This window comes from Venturia canescens, chromosome 7 (assembly GCF_019457755.1).
Source record: "Venturia canescens isolate UGA chromosome 7, ASM1945775v1, whole genome shotgun sequence".
Lineage (NCBI taxonomy): Eukaryota > Metazoa > Arthropoda > Insecta > Hymenoptera > Ichneumonidae > Venturia > Venturia canescens.
Window position 1 is genome coordinate 4,159,210 of NC_057427.1, and position 26,072 is coordinate 4,185,281.

General features: G+C 38.3%; 2 protein-coding genes across 16 annotated transcripts in view; one reads left to right on the plus strand and one right to left on the minus strand.

Annotated features, from left to right (window-relative positions):
- l(1)G0196 (inositol hexakisphosphate and diphosphoinositol-pentakisphosphate kinase) overlaps positions 1-23,895 on the minus strand; it is a 32,707-nt gene extending 8,812 nt beyond the window's left edge. For 3 of the 13 annotated variants that reach the window (XM_043425040.1, XM_043425039.1, XM_043425030.1), the window contains exons 1-22: positions 21,424-21,671; positions 21,036-21,171; positions 11,906-12,106; positions 11,664-11,804; positions 11,411-11,501; positions 9,252-9,529; positions 8,509-8,801; positions 8,139-8,333; positions 7,588-7,674; positions 7,284-7,472; positions 7,063-7,160; positions 6,695-6,832; positions 5,987-6,016; positions 4,619-4,853; positions 4,304-4,512; positions 3,969-4,195; positions 3,725-3,861; positions 3,487-3,601; positions 3,158-3,397; positions 2,992-3,084; positions 2,701-2,861; positions 2,473-2,621 (exon numbers count right to left, since the gene is read on the minus strand). In XM_043425040.1, the coding sequence (XP_043280975.1) occupies positions 2,473-2,621; positions 2,701-2,861; positions 2,992-3,084; positions 3,158-3,397; positions 3,487-3,601; positions 3,725-3,861; positions 3,969-4,195; positions 4,304-4,512; positions 4,619-4,853; positions 5,987-6,016; positions 6,695-6,832; positions 7,063-7,160; positions 7,284-7,472; positions 7,588-7,674; positions 8,139-8,333; positions 8,509-8,801; positions 9,252-9,529; positions 11,411-11,501; positions 11,664-11,804; positions 11,906-12,106; positions 21,036-21,171; positions 21,424-21,542 (3,562 nt within the window). In that variant the 5' untranslated portion in view covers positions 21,543-21,671. Of the gene's footprint in view, positions 1-538; positions 587-1,450; positions 1,559-2,472; positions 2,622-2,700; positions 2,862-2,991; positions 3,085-3,157; positions 3,398-3,486; positions 3,602-3,724; positions 3,862-3,968; positions 4,196-4,303; positions 4,513-4,618; positions 4,854-5,986; positions 6,017-6,694; positions 6,833-7,062; positions 7,161-7,283; positions 7,473-7,587; positions 7,675-8,138; positions 8,334-8,508; positions 8,802-9,251; positions 9,530-11,410; positions 11,502-11,663; positions 11,805-11,905; positions 12,107-21,035; positions 21,172-21,423; positions 21,672-22,533; positions 22,642-22,864; positions 22,973-23,673 lie in introns of those variants that run through there. The other 10 variants (XM_043425036.1, XM_043425035.1, XM_043425038.1 and 7 more) reach the window with 8 other exon arrangements.
- On the plus strand, positions 21,626-25,950 carry Atg12 (Autophagy-related 12). Of its 3 annotated transcripts, XM_043425047.1 has the most exons (5): positions 21,626-21,764; positions 23,803-24,013; positions 24,763-25,048; positions 25,249-25,385; positions 25,498-25,950. In XM_043425047.1, the coding sequence occupies exons 3-5, from the start codon at positions 24,871-24,873 to the stop codon at positions 25,618-25,620; spliced, it is 438 nt and encodes a 145-aa protein (XP_043280982.1). In that variant the 5' UTR covers positions 21,626-21,764; positions 23,803-24,013; positions 24,763-24,870; the 3' UTR covers positions 25,621-25,950. The 3 variants fall into 3 exon arrangements, with proteins under 3 accessions (XP_043280982.1, XP_043280981.1, XP_043280983.1); XM_043425046.1 differs by lacking the exons at positions 21,626-21,764; positions 23,803-24,013 and adding an exon at positions 24,109-24,576; XM_043425048.1 differs by lacking the exons at positions 21,626-21,764; positions 23,803-24,013 and having other exon boundaries at positions 24,609-24,783; positions 24,853-25,048.
- The last annotated feature ends 122 nt before the right edge of the window (positions 25,951-26,072 follow it).

The following is a 26,072-nucleotide window of genomic DNA, read 5'->3' on the forward strand; positions in this document are numbered from 1 at the left end:
TTTGCGGTCCACTCAGGCATCCGACGTGATTTTTGATGGGCCTCCACTCGCACAACTATCGCAGACCAACGAGTTATTTCAAATGCGACGTTTTTTCTGAACACTTGTTAATGAAAAATCATAAATCCAGATAAACTTGTTATGAATAATCGACAAAACAGCGTCGGACTTCATCGTTCGTACGACGCGTTGATCGAGCAATTTTTTCGTCTCATGCCAGTAATCGCGATTGGTTCAAATAAAAATCCTCGAATTGACTTAATCGATCGACTCGCTCTGGTAATGCAAACGAAGTAGGTTTTTTCAATGTTGAATTTACAGCGATCGCAGCAAACGAAATGACGAAATAAAATTTTCGTGAAATCATTGAACGAATGTACAAATAAATACGGAGAGAAAAGTAATAAATAAAGCATCGTGTGTAACGCATCTAAGGCCTGTGAGTTTGCACAATAACTTGCAGGCTGCCGGAACCGGTTATAAATGATAATCGTCGACGACGATTTGTCACACGAAGTCGAGGAACTCGCTGACGTACCTTCTTTGTTGACCGCGTCCAGGCTCTGGTATTGCAGCTTTTCTACAGCTACAAAGAAACACGAAACACACAAGAACACATTGCGCCAGTTGGGATAGACAAATGAGAAAGTTTTTCAATCTTCTACACGAGAAAAACAAATATTTCAGTACGTGTGGCATGATAAATCAAATGATTTCCTAACAGTGCTGCTTCGATTCGATGCTCGATTCGTACCATAATTTTTCAATTATCTCCTGTCGCCTCTTCCAATTGAATAAATTCCACTTTTATGAGATATAAAATTGTATTTACTTTCAACGAGAGAACTTTGCAGGAAAAAGAAAGAAAAATACTCGTACGATAATTCAACAAGTTCGAGACATTTTTTCGTGTGATTCAACGTTGGAAAAATGTGGAAAGGTTGAAGAATTAAGTCTACAAATGAAGTCTATGAGAAGTGAATTTTGAATTATTGAACATCCATCGAGTAGGCCAACAGTTATTAGAACCTCGGAGAATTTTACGCTGATAGAAAACTTTTGTTTTTTTCATAAACTGATCCATAGAAATTTTTGAAAGATACTAAAAATTGTTGAAAACACAGTTAAAGAGTCGGAGAAAAAAATCAACGAATGACCATGCTGGTGCTCCGGGTACCTTCCTAACCGTACAACGTTTGCTGAGAATGCAGGAAACTGGAGAATATTAGCCGATTACAGCCTCATCGAGTGCATGAAAAATATGAAAAAATGATGAAGAATTTGGTGCTGGAATGAATGAAATATAAACGAGAATTCAAAAGGGAGCTTATTGGCTGGGTGGTCGCAGGTTCCACTACTTAATCGATGAAATATCGATGATTCAATTTTGAAGATGACATGACGTAACTGCATGAATTTCGAGCGGAAAAAAACTCAATTCCCTACGAACCGTCTTCGACGAAAATATTTTGGAGAACGAAAAATTTCGTCGCTGTGAAGAATATCGAGGAACCAGCTTCGAACACTGAATTCCCCGGTATCGATATTCCACTGTGTGCTATTCGTACAACAAAAATATAAAACATTACGGCAAAAAAAATATGAAGGTAGGAGAGAAGAATGAAACTTACGAGACTGAGCTTGTTCGGTCTAATCATTCGAATTCCTCAAATTTATATCATTTAATCGCCCAAACCCCTCCAATCAAGAAAAGTGATACAAAAAATCCGTTTTTATGTGCCCGTTGATTCAGTTTGATAACTTATTCGGATCAGATTTTATAGACGAAATGGTTTCTTTACTATTTTGGGTTTTTCATTAAATAAGCAACTGACATTTTTCAGGATGTTTAGCAAAAATCCATATCTCAGTACTGAAAACGTCAAAACCTGGTTTTTAAAATGCATTCCCTGTTAGAAAATGTAATTGATGGATTTCGTAAGCCCAAACCAAGAATGTCGTGATTGATGTGATGGACGTTTAAGCCTTTCCGAATGAAGTGAAAATTCAGATTGTCCCAAAGTTCGTTTACCAATTCGGCTCGAAAATATGTTCTTTCTTGAATGTAGAATTATCCGAAACCCTCGTGAGGAATATCCGTAAATATTGATTCATTCTTTTCGTTCGTATGTAACGCGGAGTGAATAGTAAAACTAAATAATAGCTCAGTATTTCGTTGAAATAAAAAGGGTCGATTAATGAACATGCATAAAATGCATCACCAAAAATAAAGCATTAGAATAAACGTGCTCCAGTAAGAAACCGAGACAAAAAAACCCAAACTATTAAATAATAAATTGGCATCGATTATTTTCTCTTTTACGAAATGTTTCATCACGATTCGGGCCATACCGTAGAAATGCCGTACATTTTCGGTCGAAATATCCGAGGACACGCCCAGTAATGATCGAATGACCGTGAATATTATGGATTCTTTTCCTTTTGATTTAAAATCAAATTCGTAATACTCACTTTTCTCGGTTTTGTCCTGTCTCTGATGATCGTAGCTCCGTGCACGTGGTTCACAAATACCACTGGCTTCTCTCTCCCTGCGTTGTCGTTGACTCGCTGCCAATTGACTGCCAAGCCTCGCTGCTTCGTGACCCGCAACCGTTCGTGCACTGATACAATAAGAGGAGCAAATGAATTTCTGTGTTTGGACCTGATGAATAAATATTGTGTGGATGATTCGATGCAAACCTGATAGGAATTGGAGCAGAAGCCTGAAGAAATCCACTGTCATAGGGCTCATCCATCATGTTTGGATCGAGATCCATCATATCGATGGTTCGACTGATGGTTGGACTATCGAGAGTGGTATCAGGAGTTTCTTCCGTCTCGACCAGCACCGGAGACGTATTCTTCGGAAATAAATGAAAAATTTTAATGAACATTTTTCCTAATGCATGGGATCCAAACGATGAAATTCATCCTCCTTAAATGTTATAGTTTCCTTGAATAGCAAGCATTTTTCAGCAATTTCACACTCACAGATTCTTGTTGGGGACTCGTAGTACCGTCTTCCAGCCCACCAAGCTCAGCATCTTCCTCGTCAATGCGTGTACTGCATTGAGAATTCGTTTCCTACCAAACGAATTAATATTTCATTCAATTTGATCGTGATTAAAATCGAAACAATTAATGCTTCGAAACTTACAAGGTTGTGGCTCGATTCGTTGCGCGAATGCGGTCTGAAACCTGGTCCTGGTGGCAAATTCTTTTGTACGCAACAATTTACACCGGGACTGAAGTGCAATTCGACGTGGAAACGCTCTTCGCTGCTGGGATCTTTCGTAGGGTCCTCGTAAAGCATCACGACTATTTGAGACATGTAGTTGAGCTCTGAAACCATGCTGACGTACTCCATCGCTCTTCTCCATTGTTCGTCCTTGACAACCTAGAAATCGTCAGTAATGATAACGCTTATAATTCTCTTCTTTGATTTCTTACTTTTTTTACGATTTTTCCATTATTTCACTAACTTACGTCAAGCAAACCACCGTATCTTAAAACTGTAAGAAGCGAGTGTACGTGACTTTCACTCGTGAAGTATAGACGCGTTCGTACATGCCTGCCAGGACTCGAAACACCGTGAGAATATCTGCACAAACAAACTTTCTTAGTTATTCGATACTACTGGTCGACTACTGGTTACTCCTTTCGTCTATTCTTTTTCCGAGGTTTGTTTTCACGTTCTTGTTTTTAGCAGGGATCTCAGTTATACCTCGGGTTTAAACGATTAACCGTTTCTTCTCCAGATTCTTCAATATTCCTCTGAAGATCGGCACGAATTTTCTTCAACAATGGCGTACATATGCCCTGACCAATCGTCAATTTTTCCTGAACCGTCAATCCGTATTCCTTGAAGTATTTAAAAATTTTAAAACAATTAGTCGATCAAATTGAATTATTAAATTTTCTATTTATCGCTCAATTAAAGGTTATAAGTGGCCAGAAAAAACACTTACTTGTGGAATCACGATGTCCGCAAGGTATTTCGCATAAATATATAATTCCTCGGCGTGATCGAACTGTAAAGTGTGATTATTGTGTTGCAAATCATATTTTATACAATCGTAGATATCTGGGATCTTGGATATATCGAAACGTTTGTTTTTCGTGCAGAAATCTTTTTCTATCTTGCCCCATCTTCGTCCCATCAATTCCCAGGTCTCGCCGTGATAAAGGATGGCGTCTGAAAGGCAAAATTTCATTCTTGAAGAGCGTCAAGTCACTATCGTTTTGATACAACTTTTTCACAGCTTCAGTAGCCACCATCTTACGAGGCTGCATCAAAAATTACCTTTGGTTTTCGGATCATCTTTCTTTATCCTCACAATATCCATCAACTTTTGTATCAGTGCCTGAACATGCTGGCAACACTTTACAGGGTTTTTAACAAAGTCCAAGGCATCATTTATGCTCAACGCATTTCCAGGATTTATTTGTTCTCGATCCTCTTTTGTGAATTCTCGATCTTGCTGGAGCAGCTCGTGCAGACGAGTTTTAACCCTGAAAATGCACATGATTTTAAATGTTCCAGTAAATTTTAATAATTTTTTTAAATATGTGAAGTAAGTCAGTAAGAAAATAATGGAAGTTGTATCGAGGGACTTACATGTTTTGATATTTGCTGCTGTCACAGTCGTTGTCGAGTAATCCGTTGGTGTTGGCACTTTTTACCATTTGAACGAGAATTGGGGTTAATTCACCCTCGAGTGCAAGAAGACCTTTAGCGAAAGCTGCTGCAGTCATTTGAACTCGGCCTTCGTCACTCGCGTAAATCTTCAAATCGTGACGAAACGTCGAGTGCAGCCTCAGCAGACCCAGGCCCTGAGCTCCAGCGTATTCACCTGTGTGTTCATTTACAATTTATTGTAGAAATTTATAGCAATTTTTACCTATAACAATGACAAGCGTTTGAATTTAATTTCTGTACCATTTTATCGTACAATTTTCTCGTATATTGTCATTAATAATTCACGAAGGAAAGTCAAATTGCAAATAATTTTACGAAAATGATTTTTTTTTTCCTTTTTTTAAACCTTGCAATAGAATTTCGTTCAATTTTGTTATCACCGCCAACCAAAATGTGATTTTTCCAAATTTTTTAATCCATCCGAGCATAATTTGGTTCCATAATGGGGGTTCCACACTAACTGCAAAGCAACTACGAACATCGATTTTCGTCGGTTTTTGTAGAAATAGTCGTGACATGGTGTTCCATTTTTCACGTATCGATCCCTTATAAACACAGTACGCCAATTTCCTAACTTAGATTCATCAGCTCAATTAAAATCGAATTCCTTGAATAGAAGACGATTGTAAATGAGGCGAATCTGCAGCATTTAGGTTCTAATTTCTAACGGTCATTCGAGGGGTAACAAAAAATACCGAGCACCGAAATTACAACGATATCCAGCAATTCCAGGCTGTAAATTGGCTACAGCAAGTCCATGCCAAATGAGAAATGTAATTTGAATGATGACAGGAGGGGAGAAGTGGGCATCACTTTGATGAAAATATACGAGTAGTTTTCCATCGTTAATTCCCACATTATGTAAAAACTACGTCATTTCAGTAAGCATAAAAATGTAAAAAAACATGGTGCAAAAAAGTTTTCTATAGTCATTGGAATGAAAAACTTTCCTATCTCCTATTGAGTCTCTAGCACGTCTATTGACTTTTGGATAAAAAAAAAAAACTCTGAATAAATCTGTCGTATCCACCGATTAATGATAGGAAAAGGAACGACATTTTGTAGACCTCTCGGAATAAAATAAAAATGCATTCACCGAATGAGTATGTTTCGGCAATGAATCTTTGTAATGGTCGATAGAACTGAAGAGTCTAAAAATCAGATGGAAGAAAATTCGGGATGGATAACGATCCGATATATGTTTCGAGTGCAAGTTCAGTATACATGTAAGACAACTACGTAAAAATCTACATAACAAGCGTTACATTCACAATATTGTCAAGTTACCGTGGCTTGGTAACATCTCTGAGTCATCCTCTGAAAATAATATCGAAAAAAAAAAGTATTCGTCAATAATCGCTCGTTACTTTTTTAACACATATTTTTACCCAAAAAAAATGTAATTTTTTGTCCACTTCTAGATGCACTTGGAGTACTGTACAAACGTATAAATTATTTCAAATATTTCATATGGCATTGATGCTCTGAAAGTGGTTTTAAAATATGAAAATGATCGATCAGGGGCTGAAGAGTAGAGAATTTTATCGCTGCTGTTTATCTCGAGAAAGTCATTCCAAAATTCTATTCTTATTTCTGAATTTATCCTATTTCGCTTCCACGAATATTCGTGGCTGAAGGATCAACGTGACTCGTTGGACTAAAAACGATGAAATTATCGAAGCATTTTGAAACGCATAAAAACTATCGAACGAATTCACCGACATAAAAAGTGGACCATGAGTCTTCATTGTGATTATCTCAATACGAAATATCTTTTAACGAGAACTATTCATGAGCAAGAAAAAATTTGGCTTTGCAGACGAATGCTGGCTTGATAAAGAAAATACGAAGTTTTACAAAGTGAATAAACAATGCGTTAAAATGAAAAATAATGAAAAATAAATTCAAAGATCTATAATGAAATGATGACTATGACGACACACGATATTAGTTAAATTAATGGCGGAACAAGCATAATAGCAATATGATACGAACCACTAAGGTGTCTACCTTGACCACCGGGGTACATGCAGCGGAAAATACGTCCCAATTCCTCGGCTTGTATTCGTCCAGCTGGCGTTAATTCACCACCCCATTTTAGTATCAATACCAACGAAGGTTCTCCCAAGCGATCTGATGAAAAAGTTCATAAAAAAAGTTACTTTGTTGTCTCAATGATCTGAAAATATTCACTCCTTAGTTTAGCATCAAAATAGCAGCGGAAACATTCTCTTTTTAAAGTCATGAGATTTTTTGGTAGTTTCTGTCGAAACGGAATTTCTCAAATTAAATTGACGATCGATGAACGGAGTTTTAATTCGGAGTGATGAGTGGAATAAGTAACGATAAAAGGCGAGGCATACTGTGATTGTTACCGTCGTCGGAAGAACTGCCCCTGGGCCGACCACGAGGCTGATATTTCATCTGAACTTTTCGGTTGATTCCGGAGAAATGACCGTACCTGAGAAAAAAAAACGAAAAGTTAAGCCTCGTCGATCTGTTGCACTTTGTTCTAGCGATGCACATTGGTAACGTCAAAAAGCATAAAACGATCGATTAACGAAACGAAGCCGCGGGTACGTACATTTCCAAAACGCTTTTGAGCTGCTCCAACTTTCCTTGCTTCTCCTCGAGCTCCGGGCCAGCTGCTCTGTGTTGAATTTCCGTCAACAAGCTCCTCGCGGTGTCCAAAATTTCTTGTAATTGTTTGGGTCTCTTCAATTTGACGTGACCGTGTTTGTAGCCATCGTACTTGGCAAATATCTCGAAAAACCTTGAGCCAGCAATAATTGAAGATTGTAGAGGCAGCGAAGTGAAGCAGGAAATCGAACGTTTCGTCGTGTTTTTAACTTTATCAGCAAGCAGAGGGAAAAATACTGTTAACTTACTTTGGGTGACGAACTTCTACCTTCATCTTCTGTTTGGGGGTTCTGTCACCGTGTCTAATGACGGCAACAACGCAACGCAGTTCCATCCTAAAGAATTGTCAAAAACGTAATCAATTAATACGCATATGTTTCATCCAATACCCTTTTCATTCGATCGTTTGAACGGTATTTCATAGAATAAATTAAGAACATTCCAGACTGTTATAACAGCAATTTGGAACTGGATGAAAAAAATAACACTTGAGCGAAGGAAAAAAAATGTAACGACTCGAAGGAATTTTGTTTCAATCGTCAGATGGGTTAGAGCGAAGAAAAAAAAATATACGTGCCTTATGAAAAATAAACACTTTGCTAAACTTTTATTAGTAATACATCAGCGTGCTTTTATAAATTCATTTAATATTATGTGTATGTGTATTAAAATGAAAATAATTCAACGAGGCCAATCATTGGTCTCGTTTCTTGGTCGTTATAATGTGTTTAAATTTTCTTAAAAATTTCTTTTCCTCTCATTCTCTCTCTCTCTCTCTCTCTCTTTCTGCTTCTCTTACATTTTGCCGAACGTTGTTGGAACGATTGGCGGATCGTCGAGCTGAAAGGGTACGCTCCAAGGAATGTGTAACGTCGGGGCAAGTTCCCGGAGGATCATGTTGCCCAAAATCTTCGCACAGTCGTCGTAATACTTGTTCGAATTCTTCACAAAACTGAAACCGTTCACATCACACACAAACGACTTCCCGTTTGCTCTGAAAGTTTAAGAAAACGATAAAGAAGAAATAAATTTACTGGGTCGAGGGGAAAATTACGTAACTAAATGAATTTGATAAAATCGATAAACACGTCGACACGAATGAGAAATCTCAAGATTTAATGAAAATGGTCCAGTACGAAAGCAATCGCTTCTCGTCTTCTCTCATTCACCTCAAAAGATCGAAGCCGCAAACCGTCTGTTTGAATGCCAAACAAACTTTCCGGCTGATCAGCTTTTCGGCATTGCTAAGAATGACCGGATAGCGAATTTCCTTGCCCTCCGAATCGCGTTCGACTTTGCCATCGAGAGCTGGACTTTTGCGTGCCTCGGCATGCGCATAATCCGGGCCAACGGTGTAAACCTTGACATCGGTACCATCGGTTGGCATGAAGTCTTCGTAGATGTACGAGCCGGTCTTCCGGACTCTCGACTCTGGTGAATAAACACTACTTCGACTCCCTATCTGAATGAGACAAAAAAAAACAAGTTTTTTCAAATTATTACGTGCTCATTTGCAAGTGTTTCACAAATGAATTATCTGAAGTGAAAAATTTTATTCCAATGTTCCAAGGTAACAGCGTGAGCAGATGGCATCGACGCCCAGCGATCATATTTCGCCTGTTTTCAGTCATCGTGTCTCTCATTATTCATTTTTCTCATCATTTTGCTTCTCGAGCGCATAGGTTTTCAGTTTTTTCCCCAAAAAAAAAAAAAAAAAAAAAAAAAATCGTCGACCTACCGATACTTGTAGGTCCGAAGGTAGTTCGTACTTAGCGAGATAATAAAAATGCTGTAGAAAAATGTTAAAGTCTCGTTCAAACGAGCGCTCACACGAGTCTCATTGAAAATTGTGTTGTTACTGTTTCTGTCTTGTTTCTTTTATTTCACTTTGCAAAATAATAATTTTGCTTACTCCGCTCATCGGAATGGGTTCAAGAGGCTTATCGGTTGCGTAAGATTTTCCGTTGGGTTTGTTGATGCCTGTTGAACTGGTTAAAGGGAGAATGGAGTGCCTCTTTCGTACCTTTCTAAACAATCTCTGACTACCACCACCGGCTGAGGTCGGATAGTAGATGTATATGTTGTGATCCTCAGCCGAAACGGGCTTCTCGACGAATGGCTTATTGAACGTAACCCCGTTCACTTCGACGTGATCCTCGGACTCGACGAGCTCGTGATCTGGAATAAATTCTTAGTTCTTCGCATGTCAAAAATTGAACATTCAACACAGGAGTTAAGCAAGTACAGCGAAGTATTCGGTCTTTCAATATTTTCACATCAAATCGAATCTTGGGCGAACTTTTTGACCAAGCTTTTCAAAATACAGGAAAATCTATCGGTTTTCTTGAATCGTCAAATGTTTTTCACATTTATGGAGTACCAACGGAACCGTCTGAGGTTGCTGAATTGAGAACCGATTATCCTTCGACTACGATAAAATGATGTTATATAAAAAAAAAAAAAAAAAAAACGTCAAAGTTGCGTACGAAGTGAGAAAATTTGATGGAAAAATGAAAATCTGAAACGTTCGCTCGATAAGGTTTAGCTCTGTTCGGGTATGAAACTCTCGAAATCAAACATGCCTCATTTGGGTAGGGACGAAAACATGCGTTTGAGGAAACCGTTTAATGGGCAGCTAAGCTTTCGACATCGAATTTAGAGAAATAGAGTAACTCGAACGAGATCGATTATCCAGTTTATTATTGGTTTGATAATTGCGAGCGATTTTTGTAATGCCAATTCGAATGGAATCGCGTGCGGAACGTTGCTCGCACCGGATCCTTTGGATCGAGCAAATTCGGGTTGATTTCTAGCCAATGGTGCATACGCTCAGCCTTGTCCAATGCCAGAGGCCTGGATCGTCTCGTTCGAGTTAGTGGGTCAACGGGACTTGGCGTCCAGCCCAAAAGCATCCTGGCGCCTTATATCGAAGGTCGTAAAAGGTGAATTTATTTAATAACGAAATGCATGCAGATCGAAGATAAATGAACGACTCTTTACTCCGTTCTCGTGTATTCCGATCATTGCGCGAGGGCCCAAACATTTTTGCTACAACCGCGGAACGAAGAAAATGCTTCAAAGAATTAGCGGATCCAGCGAACGATTCAGTCGATTGAAGTTATGAAAATTCCGTTTAGTTCATCATCCTCCTCGAAAGAATCGTTAAGGGATCTACCCTAATTAGAATTTTCAAAAAATCCATTTTTTTATTACATTTTTCCAAAGCAAACACATTTAAAAGTATCATAGTAAAATTTTATTAAGATCTGAGCAATCCAAGTGTACTTTTTAGCGACGTCTACTTGGCTGTCTGAGCGCGCTAATATAAACCGCCCAGTGCGCTACCGCCTTCGTTTCTTTTTCTCAATATTACGTTTCCCGGACGACTCGTTGATCAAATCTCCGAAACTATTCGAGCGATCCTTACCAAAATTTTACCGCGTGTTCTTTATGACTGTAGCTATGGCGGATATTATAGAAATTTTGAAATTTTGAGCGGAACTATTTTTTTTTATTGCAAAAGACGATGAAAAAAAACGTGCTTTCTCGTAGTTTTTGGAAAAATAGCGGCCATTTCGTCATTTATGAAAAAATCAAAAATCGTATGATGTGCGCTATAGCCATTTTCTATTGAATCTAAAACCATTTTTATTTTTTTCCTCCGATCATCCATTCCAGAGTTCTTATCAACAGCGCACTCCCATCTTTTTTTTGGACCTGTCGTCTCCCCATTTTCTGTACGAATATACTGAGTAAAATAAGAATAAAAATAAATTTTGGGTATTTTAAGGGTTTATCTGTAGTCCCAACACTTTTTATATCCACATTTTCTAATTTATACCTGATTTATTTATTTATAATTAAGGTAGACCTCTCAAAAGTGTGGCTTCCTTCAATTTTTGTAAACAAAAGCCTGGCACCTGGGGGGCCTAGCGATGTTCCATCAAGCATGAATATAAAGCTCAAATGGAAATCCGGCAGGGAGAATACTACTCGAATATAACGAATATACCGAAAATACTACAAACTTTGTTTAATATTTCTAGCGTGCAAGTAATAAAACAAACTTACGTTTTGGGTCAGCCGAATCGCGATCGAGGACCGCGTAACGCGGTATTTCGATTCCTTCGCTATCCAAAATCGCGTAAACTCTTCGTCTGTCCTGTATAGAAAAGGAGAAAAAAAAAGGAGAAAAAATCATATCGAAATTGCGAAGAGCTGTGCCGGAGTGAAAATTCGTTTTACGTCGTTAACGCATCCGTCGAATGAAATCGCTGTTTTCGTCACGAGTGATTTCACGTTTCCGGTGCTCAGCGTATCTCACCTGGATGTCATACTGCATTGGAAGATTATTGATGTTGAATGGGTTCCGAAGATTGGCATAATGAATCGCCTTGTCGAGGGGAAATCCTTTGCTGTGAAAACTTATCAAACAATCGACGATCGGCCAATCTTCTACGGGCTCCTACAGGCAAATCACTCATTTTCTTATTTCCTGTGCCTCGAACCTCCAACAGCAAATACGCTGGTGATTAATTTCAATGTTGTCTCGTTTAAAGAGCCTACCTTGAGGATAACTTCTTCGGGAAAAACGACGACTTTTATGTACTCGAACTCTTCGAGCCTCGTTAATATTTCCTTCATCGGTTTACTCTGCGATTTTTTGGCCATGGCGCATACTCCCACCAAAACCTGCTTGCCCTCCCCTTCGAACTCGCTACCCCCCATGCACCCATCCTCGTTGCTGCACCCGTCCGACAGTTCGCCCTGGTGACAAGAAAACAGACGAAACGCTTTAGTTTTCCTTCAATTATTACCCTCGAAGTGATTCTTCGACATTTTTCCTTTATTACGCAGCAGCGAGTGCTCCAAAACACTGCAAATTATCATTCATTTTTCAACTAGTTACTGTAACAACGTGTAAATTATTAAAATCCAAAATCGAGATTATTGGCAAGCTCAATGGGTCCCGGTCACTTCAACGACTTTGCTCATTTACAGTTTTTCATTTTCCCGAGCGAGACCCCAGGAGTGTTACTCTCCTTCGCTCTTTCCCGACGCAATCTTGCATCGGAATCGTACGAGAATTGAGACAAACCGTGGAAAATCGATCCCAAAAAATCAAGGTCCCGAAAAATTATTATAGATTTTCGAACGCTACAATCAATCTGAATCCCCTGAAAATTTGACATTTATCTCAGCCTAAGCCAGCGACGAATCATCATCGCGCGACGCCCTCGACGCAAATTCATCGCTTAATTGGATTATGCGTTGTCCCAGCCGAGTTAAACGAGTAGAAGCAATTGTACGGGATGGATTGCATTGCCAGCTGCGAATTACGGCTGCACGATTACATAATCGACGACAAGAGGAAGACGCGTAGGAAGCTCCGGCTTTCACGACCGCCGAATACCGCCGGATATTTATATGTCGAGGAGCGATGACAGTTCGAGTCACGAGGTTGCATTATTCCATGTACTACGACTGCATGATCGGTCTCGGAAACGTGGAAAACGGATTCTTCCTCGACAAACGTCGAATGACCCTGACTGCGTGCCACTCTCAAAAGTTACTTCTTCAAATTCGATTCTGTGATAAATGCACGGAGATAACGACTGTGCAATGACAGAAGGAATCGCGTTAACGAGAGCAGGCTTTAATGTGACATGACACTGAAATCTATCGCGATTCCATCATTACTATGCCACCAAGTATTGAAATATGCGTGATCGAACTCAACGATAAAAACGCTTGTCAAACGTTTCCAAGTTTCGTTGCGTTTGCGAGCTCGAGGGCGAGACTTTTCAGTGATTTCAGGCGAAAACTTCGAGTCCGAAACAACGATCCGGTCGCGAGTTTCGTAACAAATGAATTCGTAATTACTAATAATCTTACATAACAATCGTCACAAAAGCAGCACTCATCAAGGTCCTCGATATCAGTGCTGTCTTCGACGTTCTGTTGACCAGAAGCGTTATTACGGTGACGCCTTTTTTTCAAACGCCACCAATCCTTCCACCAGCTCCATTCCAAAGCCATGATTGAGCAGGACCGAATGAAACTCGTCACATATCATGCTCCGACAAAGGCAGCTTCGTCCCAAAGTTGTCTGAGACCACTTGATACGAAGATGCACGTGCTCGAGTCGACGTTTCTTGTCAGCACCAATAAACGCGAGTCCCGGTTCTCAGTTTCTCCAAATAAATTAAGCGACTTTGAATTCCAACACAGATTTATCATTGCCTATTGGAATAACTTCGGGAATGGGGAATCTCGAGGCCACTCGTCGAAGGCAGACGAAACTTTCAGGGGGCTTTGCAGCTCGCGTAACAACGCGAACTTCTCACGCGATGTCTTAATGATCCGTGAGAATAATTCTCATTCGAGCGATCGTGAAAACCAGCGCGAACTGCTACAAATGTTTGTGCATCGCCGCAAATCATCCTGACTCAATTTATTTCGCCGCACCAGAAGAGCCTCGTGGCACTTCCGCATGCTCTTTCGCAGTGACAAATAATACGAAAAGTTTGTCCCGCCGACGAGACCGGAGGGACTATCACAAAAATAACTCGATTATCGCGGCGAGCTCAACTTTTCGAATCTCCGACTGGATCCAGCCCGAACGATCTTTAGAGATTGTCACCGCTGTGACGTAGATACAAAATTAATTGAACCGCATTGACCGAAGCTTTCTCGGAAATTCATAAAACGTCGAGGATGATCAGCGACAATTGAAACGGGCGTTCGCGAGTGATAATCTCCCTTGCTGGATTATCACTCGCGTGCTGGAGATAATTTTTAAAGGCAGAAACGACGATAAAGTGTGACGACAGTTTTTAGATATTTAACTTGAGAGTTTGTGAACTCGAAGGCACTCAAGTTTTCGGAAAAACGTTTCTGCGCACGAATCGGCCGTTGAAACAATCGAAAGTGATCGAGGCAAGGGGAAGCTCGCCGTTGGGATTCTCAGAGTTGAGACATCGCGAAAGCATGAATGAATTTTTAGGCGAGCGCTTTGAAGCCTCCGCCAAAAAGTCAGGCGTCAAGGAAAAAATAATAAATCAGATGGTGCTGCCTTTGGAAGAGCTTCAAATTGGCTCTGCACCGAAACACGTGGTAGAGTTACGGTTTCAATCGAAACTTTGCTTTCGAAGCTTGAGGTGGAAAAATTGATAAAACAATTCACAGCTAAATAAATGCGCGAAGCAACGTCGAGTCTCCTTTTCGACGTTTCTCACCGCTACGAAATGAGATGAAGTGATGAATTTTTCGGAAAGTAAGCTTTAACCCTCGGTGAGATACTCTCGCGAGCAAAACTCCGATTGCGAAGCAGCGAAGAAAAAAATCGAGTACGAAAGATTCTGGTGCGACCGCGATCGGCGTAGACATACGAAACGGGAATATCGGCCGGTTATTGTGTGCAGTTTTTAAAATGCGTCGCGTGTTCGAATCGAGGCGAGGCTACGACAACGACTAACCGCAGCACGCGCGAGGATTATTCTCGTTTGGACCAGCTCGTATATCGTAACGAAAGCCAAGTGTTGGATGTTGAACGCACGCGCTCAGCGGCCCGCTCCGATAAACTGGAATCACTCATTTCTCCTCTCTTCATCATTTTCATCGTGCTCGCGAATCTTTGTCTTCTGATACGGAGCACACTTTTATCTCCCAGATTGTACACGTATCTGTAACAACCGCAGTATCGTATACGTATTCTACGACGCGTACACGCTCCGGGACAAACCCTCATTGGCCTCGATTCCCGGCGCACTCTGAACGAACCAAATTTTTCACCAAAAATATGACTTTCGAGGAAAATTCGATCGAAAATATGCTAAAAATGAAAGCAACTGGGGAAATTCATCTCCTTTAAAACCGGTCAGTTGGCAGGTTTTTTTAGTCTTCTTCCGACCAGACGAAATCTTGCCAACTGAGAGCTCCGTTTTTTGGAAGAAAAAAAAAAGCAAAAAGTATCGTCGCGATGCTGTCAGGGAGCCGATTTGTAAAAAGTTTAAGCACGAAACGATTTTCTTAAAAAAATCTTGACATTTACGTAGAGTTTAAGTGAGTAGACGATTAATACGCATATCGAATGTTAAAGGGCTCGTTTTATTGATTATTTAAACAAACTTGTTTAAATATGAAGAAAAATACACTGGGCTAAAGGAACTGTGCTTAAAAAATCGTTTTTCTTTCCATATGACGAATAAACGCTTCTTACAAAGTTTATAAAAACGTACGCACGATTGTACAAGACGATTTTCTCACTAGTAATAATATTACGTTAAAGATTGAACGAAATTGGTAAAATGAGCACTCGGAACTTCACATTTGTTTATTTCTTCTTGGCTTGGCCCATTGCTGTCGCACAGTCTTCTTATCAACACTTATTACTTTATCCATTTCTCTTTGTGATGCGATTTTTGCGACATAAAAAACTACAGTATTTTAGCCAGGGACGAATGAAATTTTGGGTTCAGTCGGTGACGAGTCCCCGCTCAATTAGTGACTTGTAATTTCACTCGCCAAAAAGTAAGTTGAAAAAATTTATTTACAATTTTGAATAAATAATTCTGACATTAATTTAGAGCGATAATATCTTTAATTAGGAAGTGAAAATCGAGCCAATTTAGACACCCATAAAATATGATCCTACAGACACGATCTACCTCAAAGTCATCGCTTCCCGCATGAAAAAAAAAATCAGCAAACGAACGTCACGAGACAAAATTATTGGACTTTGGGCAAATGATGGTAAAAAAATCAATTTTCCGAATAGAACGCGAGCTTGGGCAGACCGAACAGACGAATCAGACATGGGAATAAACAAATGACAAGCTCTGAACATTATCATTAATCCGCAACTGAGGGATGTCTAAAAACGAGTGAATTCAAATCGACTACATTGTTTTGCGTATAAACGAGTTCCCCCAGTTAATCTATAAACGAGAGCTCGCAGGACTATGCCTCATAAATATGAAAACAGAATGAACTAAAACGCGATAGCTAATAGCTCGAGTGCTTTGTAAGCCGCATGCTTACAAATGAAAAAGTAATAACGCATTAGACGTAAAAAAAAAACATTCTTGATCAGCAATTACTTGATGGAATCGGTTGATTTATGCTCCAGTACTTGGAACTGGCAGATTCGTTGGAAGCTAAATATTCTCAATATTCGTAATCAGTTTTCATAATTCCATCGACCCACATTCGAGACTCGAGTCGAAGGGACAATTATCTAACGAAGCTGTTGGAGTTTCTGAATAAGTTGTTCTGAGCTGAAAATTTTGTCTTCGAACGGCTTGGAAGAAATTTTGAAAAATCGACAAATTCGCTTTTCGATGTGATACTTCGACCCCAGTCGTTCGTTTCCTCAAGGCTTATCGATTTTCTATTAAACGTAGCGTATGAGTACGGGATCTCAGATATGCTAGAAAATCTACGATTCGGTCGAGCACTATTTTAAGGAAGGAGTCGCATTAATTCTTAATGCAGTGGAACTCTGCGTCGAATCTCTTACCGTCGATATACGAACGTCGCATATTTTGTCGTTAACCAATTAATCCATGGAGCAGCTACCGTAATAGGAAACATTTGTCATTTTTCTCACGAAATATTGATCCTCACTATTTCGGGTAAACGCAATTTGTTCAATGAGTGAACACGAGTGAAGATAAATTGTGTTGGTGGAAACAAATTCGTGCTCTATTCAATTAAGCTACGATGCCCGTATGATCGTATTTTATGGGTGTCTAAATTGGCTCGATTTTTACTCCCTAATTAAGGATATAAACGCTCTAAATTAATGTCAGAGTTTTGTTCGTTCGAAATTGTAAATACATTTTTTAAACTTATTTTTTGGCCAATGAAATTACAAGCCATTAATTAATCGGGGATCGGTCACTGACTGAACCCAAAATTTCATTCGTCCCTGGCTGAAATACTGTAGTTTTTTAATCAAATGAATCAAGAAAAAAGCCAAGAAGAAACAAAATGCCGAAATAAACAAATGTGAGGTTACGAGTGCTCATTTTACCAATTTCGTTCAATCTATAACGTAATATTATTACTAGTGACACAATCGTCTTGAACTCTTTCCCAGACCTTCATTATGTACTCCATTTTTATTGTGTACTTTTCTCATAAACTTAGTAAGAAGCGTTCATTCGTTATATGGAAAGAAAAACGATTTTTCACGCAGTCCCTTTAGCTCTATGTGTTTTTTTTTTTTTTTCGTATTTAAACTCATGAGTCATATTTGACTAATTTACAAGGAATTTTCATCATTTGGTTGAACAAACTCAATCGTTTGGTATTGAAGAAAATAGAAATTTCTGCAACGACCGTTGTATTTTTAAGGAGACGGACTCGGATAATTCATTTCTTCGGGGTAAGTCGTAAGACGCAGTTGGCAAATGGAAGAAATAAATTTAGTATGAAATCGTAGTTTTTTTCACGGTTACGAAGCACTTTAATGAATTGCCTTAAATTGCGATTAGGATTTAGCAGATAACATAATAAAAATATCATTTCCTCGCCGAAAACCGGGTCATGGAATGTCGGCAGAATAGCGAGATACGAAAATAGAGTCGGCAAAATGATTTCAATGTCGCAGCTTTCCAAGAATGAAATTTCTGCGATGTTGGCAGATACGAAACTTAAGTTTTTTATTGCCAGTACTTTTGGGAATAATTTCTGCGTTAACGCGAAAACTCGGAAGCGTCGAACGGTGAACAAATAAATGCATACAAAATCGATGGATACTCGTGACGCTCAAGTTTCCAACGTTCGAGTTCAACAAAATGATGTAAAAAAAACCCTCCAATAATTCCAGTAATTCTTCAATTTCGTTTCCTGCCGAATGTTCAATTTGTGATTTTTCAGCCTGCACCGATCGTGAAATAAAAAATTGGTTAATTAAAAATCCTTTTTTCCTTCATTTCGTTGGACTCCAACGTCGCAAACTCAGCTTCGTTATATACTTTCGTTTCTCATTAAATCAACGAACACGTAATGCCCAAGAAAAATTGCTGGGAAAGTAACAATAAATTTTCGTCCCTAAAAATGAGCAAATAATAATATTAATCCGTATAGAACAGTGGGAAAATCATGCCTCTGACATACATACCATAAACAACGAAGTTCGATAGGGACTAAAACATCGACAGGCGAACATTTCCTCAAAATCGAAATCGTAGGCTGTGCCATCGTCGTAGTTTTCATCATCGCTATCCTCAAACTCGTTTCTCATCATTCATTCGGCCTTTGTACTCGCAAAATAGTAGCAACGTATATAGGACATCACAAAACAATGGGATTGACATTTAAGCTTCTTTGTACAACTCCATTGTAGTGTGAAAAATTTTTTTTACTCCTCGCCCTCAAACTTTTTCGTCCCTTTGTTCTATTCGATCATCACTCTCGCACTGAAACTGACGAGCATCAAAAAATCCTTATTCCAACGTAAGCTCTTATAAGAATTTTATTTCACCATGCTTATTTCATTAATCGACTTTATTTCAAATGAAAAATTTGATATTCGTCAAATCACTGACACAAGATCGTTTTGAATATTCGAATGAGGATAAACATTATTGGAAAATCATTCCAGATAAATATTATTCATAAAAAACCACGTTCGACACCGAACACTAGAGCTCTTTCCACTGACTGATTTTTTTAAATGTTTTTTTTTCATTAAAAATCACAATTTCACCACATTTTTGACAGATTTTATCGTTTCACACAAATTTCACACGATGCTTCCCACAATTCGATTTTTTCGAAATTTTTTTCTTCCCTCCACCTTATTCAAAGTAGCACGAAACAATAGCACCGTACATCCTAAACTACGAGTAATCTCTTCAACAGCTGTTTTAGCAGCGTAGGAGATAATACAAAGAGCAAAGGTCAATATGCGCGTTGTCCACACAAAACTCGTGCTTTATCAGTTATGTATGGCACTCGTTTTTTTCCACTATTCATACAGACTAGCCGAATGATAGTGTAAGTAAACTATGACGATTAAAAGGCTTAGGAGGAACTAAGGAGTGGGATTATTCGAGCGCACGAGAAGTGGAAACTCATTATCACGGTCTATTTATAAGTTCTGAAGAGTCGTTGTCGATGAAAGTCTTGGTCAGGCCCTTAGATGCTTCGAGACGATAATTGATCCTAATTATAGAGGCAACAGTACCCCCTCTGTATGGTGTTTAGTACGAATATGGACTAGTGTCGATGAATTTTGGGGAACGTAAATGCAAGAAATGTTGCTTAAAATTAATAAAAATTTACTCACTCATTTTGGGAACGTAAACGCAAAAAATGTTGCTTAAAATGAGTAAATTTTTATTAATTTTAAGCAACACTTCTTGCATTTACGTTCCCAAAATTGAACATTGTCAATCTTGTATAAACAATTACACTAATAATGGGTAACAATTAATGGGCCCTCCAGACGATTTGCAAGTGGAAAATCAGATGAAACGAGTTTTTGTTATTTTCCTGAAAAGTGGACAATCCTCGTAAAACCTCGTGGACAATCCTAACCGAAGAAACTCTCTGAGATTGTAGTAAATTCGTTTTCTCAATGTTTTTACGATAAAAATTCATACTGATCTCGTGGCGGAGCTCTGGCATGAGAATCCAAAATAACTTTATTGTACGCTTTGCAAAGTAATGAAAATAATTGCAAAAACACCGATTTCAGAGTACGATTGTGAAAAGTTTTTTGGACTTTTGAAAAATTCGATGCTCCTATTCCTTCGATTCGTCGAATTGGTAGGAATTTGGGTTCTTTAGTTGTTTCTATTTACCTGCATGACTCACTTTTCCAAATGTACGAATGATTTTTACGTCGATTTACTCATTTTTAAAAATAAAAAATGATTATACGTGATGTTTCGATAAATAAATCGATTCAAATTGAACTGGATACGCTATTATATTCTCACAAAATGTCGTTGAAGGAGCAAAGGCAGACTGAGATTGTCATTACGCGAAAATTCGTATGGTTGAGATTTATATTATCAATTAGTAGAGAGAAACGTCTTATCTCCGTTTTACAGTACTTAAAACGAACCCTAAGTCGATTCCTCTTTCCCCACTGTATGTGATGTAGTAAATTAATTTAACGAATCTTGAGACTCAACTAATCACGCTGGAAGCACAGCACCAGGCCTCTCGTCCGTGCAGATAATCGAGAGTTGAGGATTTAATATTTTTCCCATTTTTCATGTATTCACCGAAAAAGTAAAAAAAATGATTTCTGCCGTACGAAAAAGTCCAATTTAGAGACACAATTTTAGGGAAATTGTCCTCACAAACGTTCCAATACTTTCGTAATCGTTTTTTGTTTGTACGCTGAAACGCCGTGGATCAGCTCGCGTGTTCGATTTGGATGACGGAGTGCTCGGGTTAGCACGACTCAATCCCACGCAAAAACGTGATAATCGACACCGCAAGTGCTAAAAGATTGCTTTCATATTCCAATGTTGCGCGTGAACGAGTGTTTTCCTCCGAACGAATCTGACGGGGCAGCGAATAGAAACATGCAAACTATAATCTTCTACTCGCAGCAAGAAACCTTCGAAAGTTAATTATGAGAGTGCCTCAACGCATCTCATAAGTTAATGGATTAAAAATGAATTTTGATGATTGATTTTTAGTACGATACACACACCGGAGACTTATTCACCATGATTTTCCAGTAAGGCTCGGCCTCGTCATCGCAGTCGGTGACGAATACATTCGGAACCGTCGTCGGGCCCGCCGAAACTGAGGAACTTCGTGAAACGTTCGCTCCTGCCGCCAAAGTTCGTTCGACACTTTCGCTAGAAAACAGATTTCTTTTTCCCTCTCAATATTTCTATGCGAGACCATTTCGAACCGCAAACATTTTGTTTAAATATTCTTAGAGAATTTTCACGTTGGCAAGGAGAACATAAAAAGATAAATTTGTAGCTGCTGCATCGTTGAATGACCATTAAGGGAACACTTATATGGCGTTCCACGAGAAGATTCAATTTTTATATTCCCAATTAGAGAAATGTAGGAAAAAACGTTTCTGCGATATCGTGACATACGTGGAGATCTGTCGCTCTGCGTCTTTCTTTCCTCGGTACCACACAAGCATCGTTCGCTTTAAGAACCAATCCCAGAAGCAAGCTAAGATTTGCCAGTATTTGTGCCAAGTGGGAGTCATTCCTACAGCTCGAACGAATTTTACACTTCGAGAGCGTTGTTAGTTGTAATCCGCTGCTCGTCGGACGAGAATCGCGGATGAGATTCAATCGTGAGTTACGTTCTCGAACAGCGAAGCTCGAAGGCACTCGACGAGCATTGTTGAAACACCAGCGAATTGCACTGATTGAAAATGTTTTTTGATGATCGACACCTCATTTCAACTGTTCACCGTACGATCGGGGTGAAAAACTCTCAAAAACTCATTATTTTTGGGAACTTCTGATTGTGTCAATTCTTCGAAACGACTGTACCTTAAAATACTCGAAAATTGAATATTCCAATGAATTCTCCAGTTTCACTATAATTAAGATTGAAAAACATCACGTGATTTATAGATTTGGAATTTTCGGAACAGCCATTTTGATTTAAAAAAATAAAGAACCGAGAGAATTGACAAATCAACGACGTTCCATTAGACCAATGAATTAGCGAAATGTTTCGCCGAATACTAGTTCTCCGAGAATGCAAAATAAAACGAAAAAAATGACGAAATGGAATTAAATCGAAACGAGGGGGAAGCTTAGAGAACGCGGACGCGGTTACGAGCAGAAATGTTCGCCACGTTCGGTGCCACATCGTGTCGCTCTTTTTTTGCTCGTGTAGCTCGAGTGCTGAACGAGTTAATTTTAGAAGGATCTCGCAATGACTCTGACATATGTGTCCTCAACGTCACCCTGACAATCCCCGATAAACTTGTTCCACAAAAAAGACAGCCTATTTTTTCATTCCACCGTTGTAGATGGCGTCCTCTTCACGAATTCAAAAAACATATTTTGCTCATTCAAATATGACGGAAGCAATAGAGCTTCCGCTGCGTGTCATTCAAATTGGTTTAACGATGGTCTCTTTCGAGTTTTGTCTCCAAAAATGCCATTCTTTACTTTCACTTCCCTTGGTGATTCGTTGAATGCGATATGAAAAAGCCAACATGAATCTTCGGAGACACTCACTCTTTTGGATGTACGGTAGAGCGAAGATGTGGCCGGATCAACTAAAGACGGTTGGACGGTGTTGATGTCACCTATATAGAATATTGGTCGGCTTGTACTCCGAAGATCCTAGGAGAAAAACATTGGAAACGTTATAATCTGAAGCATTAAAAAATTTGTATTCATTTATGAGTTTGAAAAGCAATAAACTATTTAAAAGGGGGTCAAGGATCTTGATTAATCACAAAAAATTAAATAATTTTGATATTGACGTCACATCTACTACAATCTAAAGTATAAAAAATCAATTTCCAAAATAAATGACAAAACATAATTTTGTATACGTCACTACCTGATAGCCATGTTCCAGTTCAGTGTAAGACATGTCAGAACGGCTCTCATTGAAGCAAAAAAGCTGTGGCTTGTCGCGAAGAAAATTTTCTATGTAGATTCCAATTTCCTGGAAAATTATTCATTGTGGTTGTAATGCCTTTGTACATTAATATTTCAACTCAGTACGAAGATATTTAAGAAAGAATTTTTTAAAGTAGCCTAATGAAGATAACCAATATTTTGTTTATAATACACGAATTAACAATATCCAGGATGAATATTCTAGGGAACTGATATTAATTTTATATTACATTTTTTGATTATTCGTGCTGAATAACACTTTTATTACTTGGTGAAATAGAATATCAGAAATTATTTTTCAACCAATTAAATTTAGAACAGAATAAAAATATTTATATCATTTATATCATGAAATTCCATCTTAGATGAGAAGGAGCAATTGTGTATTAAATATTTTTAATAGTACACTCAATACACATGGACAAAAAGGCAGCAATGCAGCATCAAATTTGTTTTCCCTCCAAGTGACATTTGAAGTAAAACGTTCGAATTGAACGATCCGTGATTAAAAACTCACCTTTACCAATGAAAGGAGATTTTTGGTCGTGGTTTATTCATTTAAATCCCCAGGATTTTGACGTTCAATTATAAATATCAAACGTATTAGAGTATTAAGAAAATTGTGTATATGCGTAACGTATATCGAGGCTCGTGGTCAGGAGAAAAAAGCAAATTATTCTGCCAATCGATAACTGGAACTGTATCACCGAGATATATAACGAGATTCAACGATAATAACACTCTCACCTGCCAAACGTCTGTTTTTTTCTTTCACTTTCTTCAAAACACTGAGCGACCGATCACTCAAAACAAAAAATCACTTATTTTCGCAAACAAGCAAAATTTTTTAAATATTTTCGAATCATTCAACAACAGCCAAGTGTCAATTTAGACCAACGACATATTGCTAAACATCAAGATATCCAGCAGGGTGCCGTGGTGGTGCCGTACGATGGATGGTTAAATATCCTCCTCCCTACTCTAAAAAAAAATCATATGGTTTCAAGGATACTAGCTTCGATTTCATTGGTCTTATGGCGAAAGATCATCCAATCCGGAGAGACGAGGATTGTCACATCCAGAAAATGTACGTGGAAAGGTTCAAAATTACACCTGAAATGTCGCCTTCATCGCTTTTTACCCAAATTTCAAATTTAACGAAGAAAAATTACGAACCGATGGCAAAGTGAAAAATATATTTCACCAGTATATGTACGTAGTCTGGACTTGGCGCAAACGAACAAGTTGAATAAATTCGGTGGAAAAATAAACTTTGATATTTTATTCAAAATGGAATTTTCATTGTTTCAAAACATATTGAAGATATATCTTTAAAAATATTCGGATTTTCAAGGTGCCACTTTCAGACTAGTTAATTTAGAAAAAGGCTGGATTCGGTCAGACACAAAAATAAAATTAAAAAATCCAAATTTCATCCATCAAAGCCTGTATAGAACATTGTATATTTTCTTTGCGAACGTGGCCCAGCAAGAGACGAAAAAGAAATCTTGAATTTTTATTTTTACCGACTGAGCCAAGCTGACTTCATTTTTATATGCTTCGACATAAGCGAATTTTTTTCGGTGTAAGCATGACGTTGTATTTGTGTTGCACGTCGGCAAGATCGAGATTGTCCGCAAATCCACAAGTGTGAGTATTAATATATAATATCCTGAAAGAGTAGTCGCAAACATCACCATAAAATGATGAGTGCAAGTAAGAAAGATGGTTCTTGTGTTTGTGAAATACGTCGCCTACCCATCTTACCATCTAACAAACGATTCTGATTCATGTACTACACAGCGTTTTGCTTACATGTGACCATGTTGTTGACAGTTATTTGACAGATTGATAGAGGTATATCCTGATTCGTGACCATCTTGTGTTTGAATATTGGGTGAACTACTATAAACACATTATTGTCAGATCCCCGTACATGAAAAAATGACGGAACCAGGGGAAGATGTTAATTTAACGGATAAAGATAATCGGAAAATTGAAGAAACGAACGACGAACCATCATTACAAGAAGGAGAACCTGCGTGTCTAGAGAAAACTTCATTAGAAGGGAATACTTTAACCAGCGATGAAAATCAATCTGTGGTGAAAGACAACACAAAAAGTGAGTCACTCGGTTTGAAATTTATTTAATTTGCCAACAGGTGTGTCACCCTAACCTCAAACTTTAGGATGCGAAAATTTCCAATTCAAGGACTGCAATGTTTTTTGCATTTCACAGACTTTTCCAATGCAGAAACGATTGTATGATAAACCCCTGATCACAGAAAGATGTGGTTAATTCTCATGATTCACTTTTTACAGTCGATATACTTCTGAAAGCTACAGGAAATGCACCAATAATGAAGAAAAAAAAGTGGGCTGTCAGTCAAGACCAGCACATTGGTTGGATCTCAGATTTTATGAAAAGATACCTCAAGTTGGATTCTAGCGAACGTTTAGTAAGTGTCATTGCATTACTGTGAACACAAATTCAAAAAAAAATGAATCCAGCATCAAAAATATATGAATAAATTTACTGTGAATGCTACAACTAATTTTTTTTTTTTACAGTTCCTGTACATAAATCAAACATTTGCCCCGGCGCCTGATCAAACGGTGAAAAATCTGTATGATTGTTACGGTACGGATGGAAAATTAATAATTCACTATTGCAAGAGTCAAGCTTGGGGTTGAAGTCTCTTGACAAAGGAAAGGAAAAGTTGTATAAATTGATTTCACTATTTATTACATACCAAAGTACCCTGAATATTGTAAATTTTTATTTATATATTGTAAGCTTATATACGAAGATATTAAATCCTCATGAACGAATATCACAAGCATTGGTAGATGATCGATATTCAGTTCTTGCGGTATTTCATCAGTTGCATAAACTCCCAATGATCTTTTAATCTTGTAGCGGTACAACCTTCTAATGGTATTAAGTATAAAATTATCCTGAAATTTGGTCCTTCCATGAAAATTTTTGCTGATTACACATTGAATAAAAAACCTTATTAGATATTTTGTGATGATTTTTAATATTTTGTTTATATTTATAGATTTTCATGACGGCATGATATTCAAAGACACATGCAATTCCATTGATTGATTCAATGCCTAAATACATTGTTGTTGTATGGATA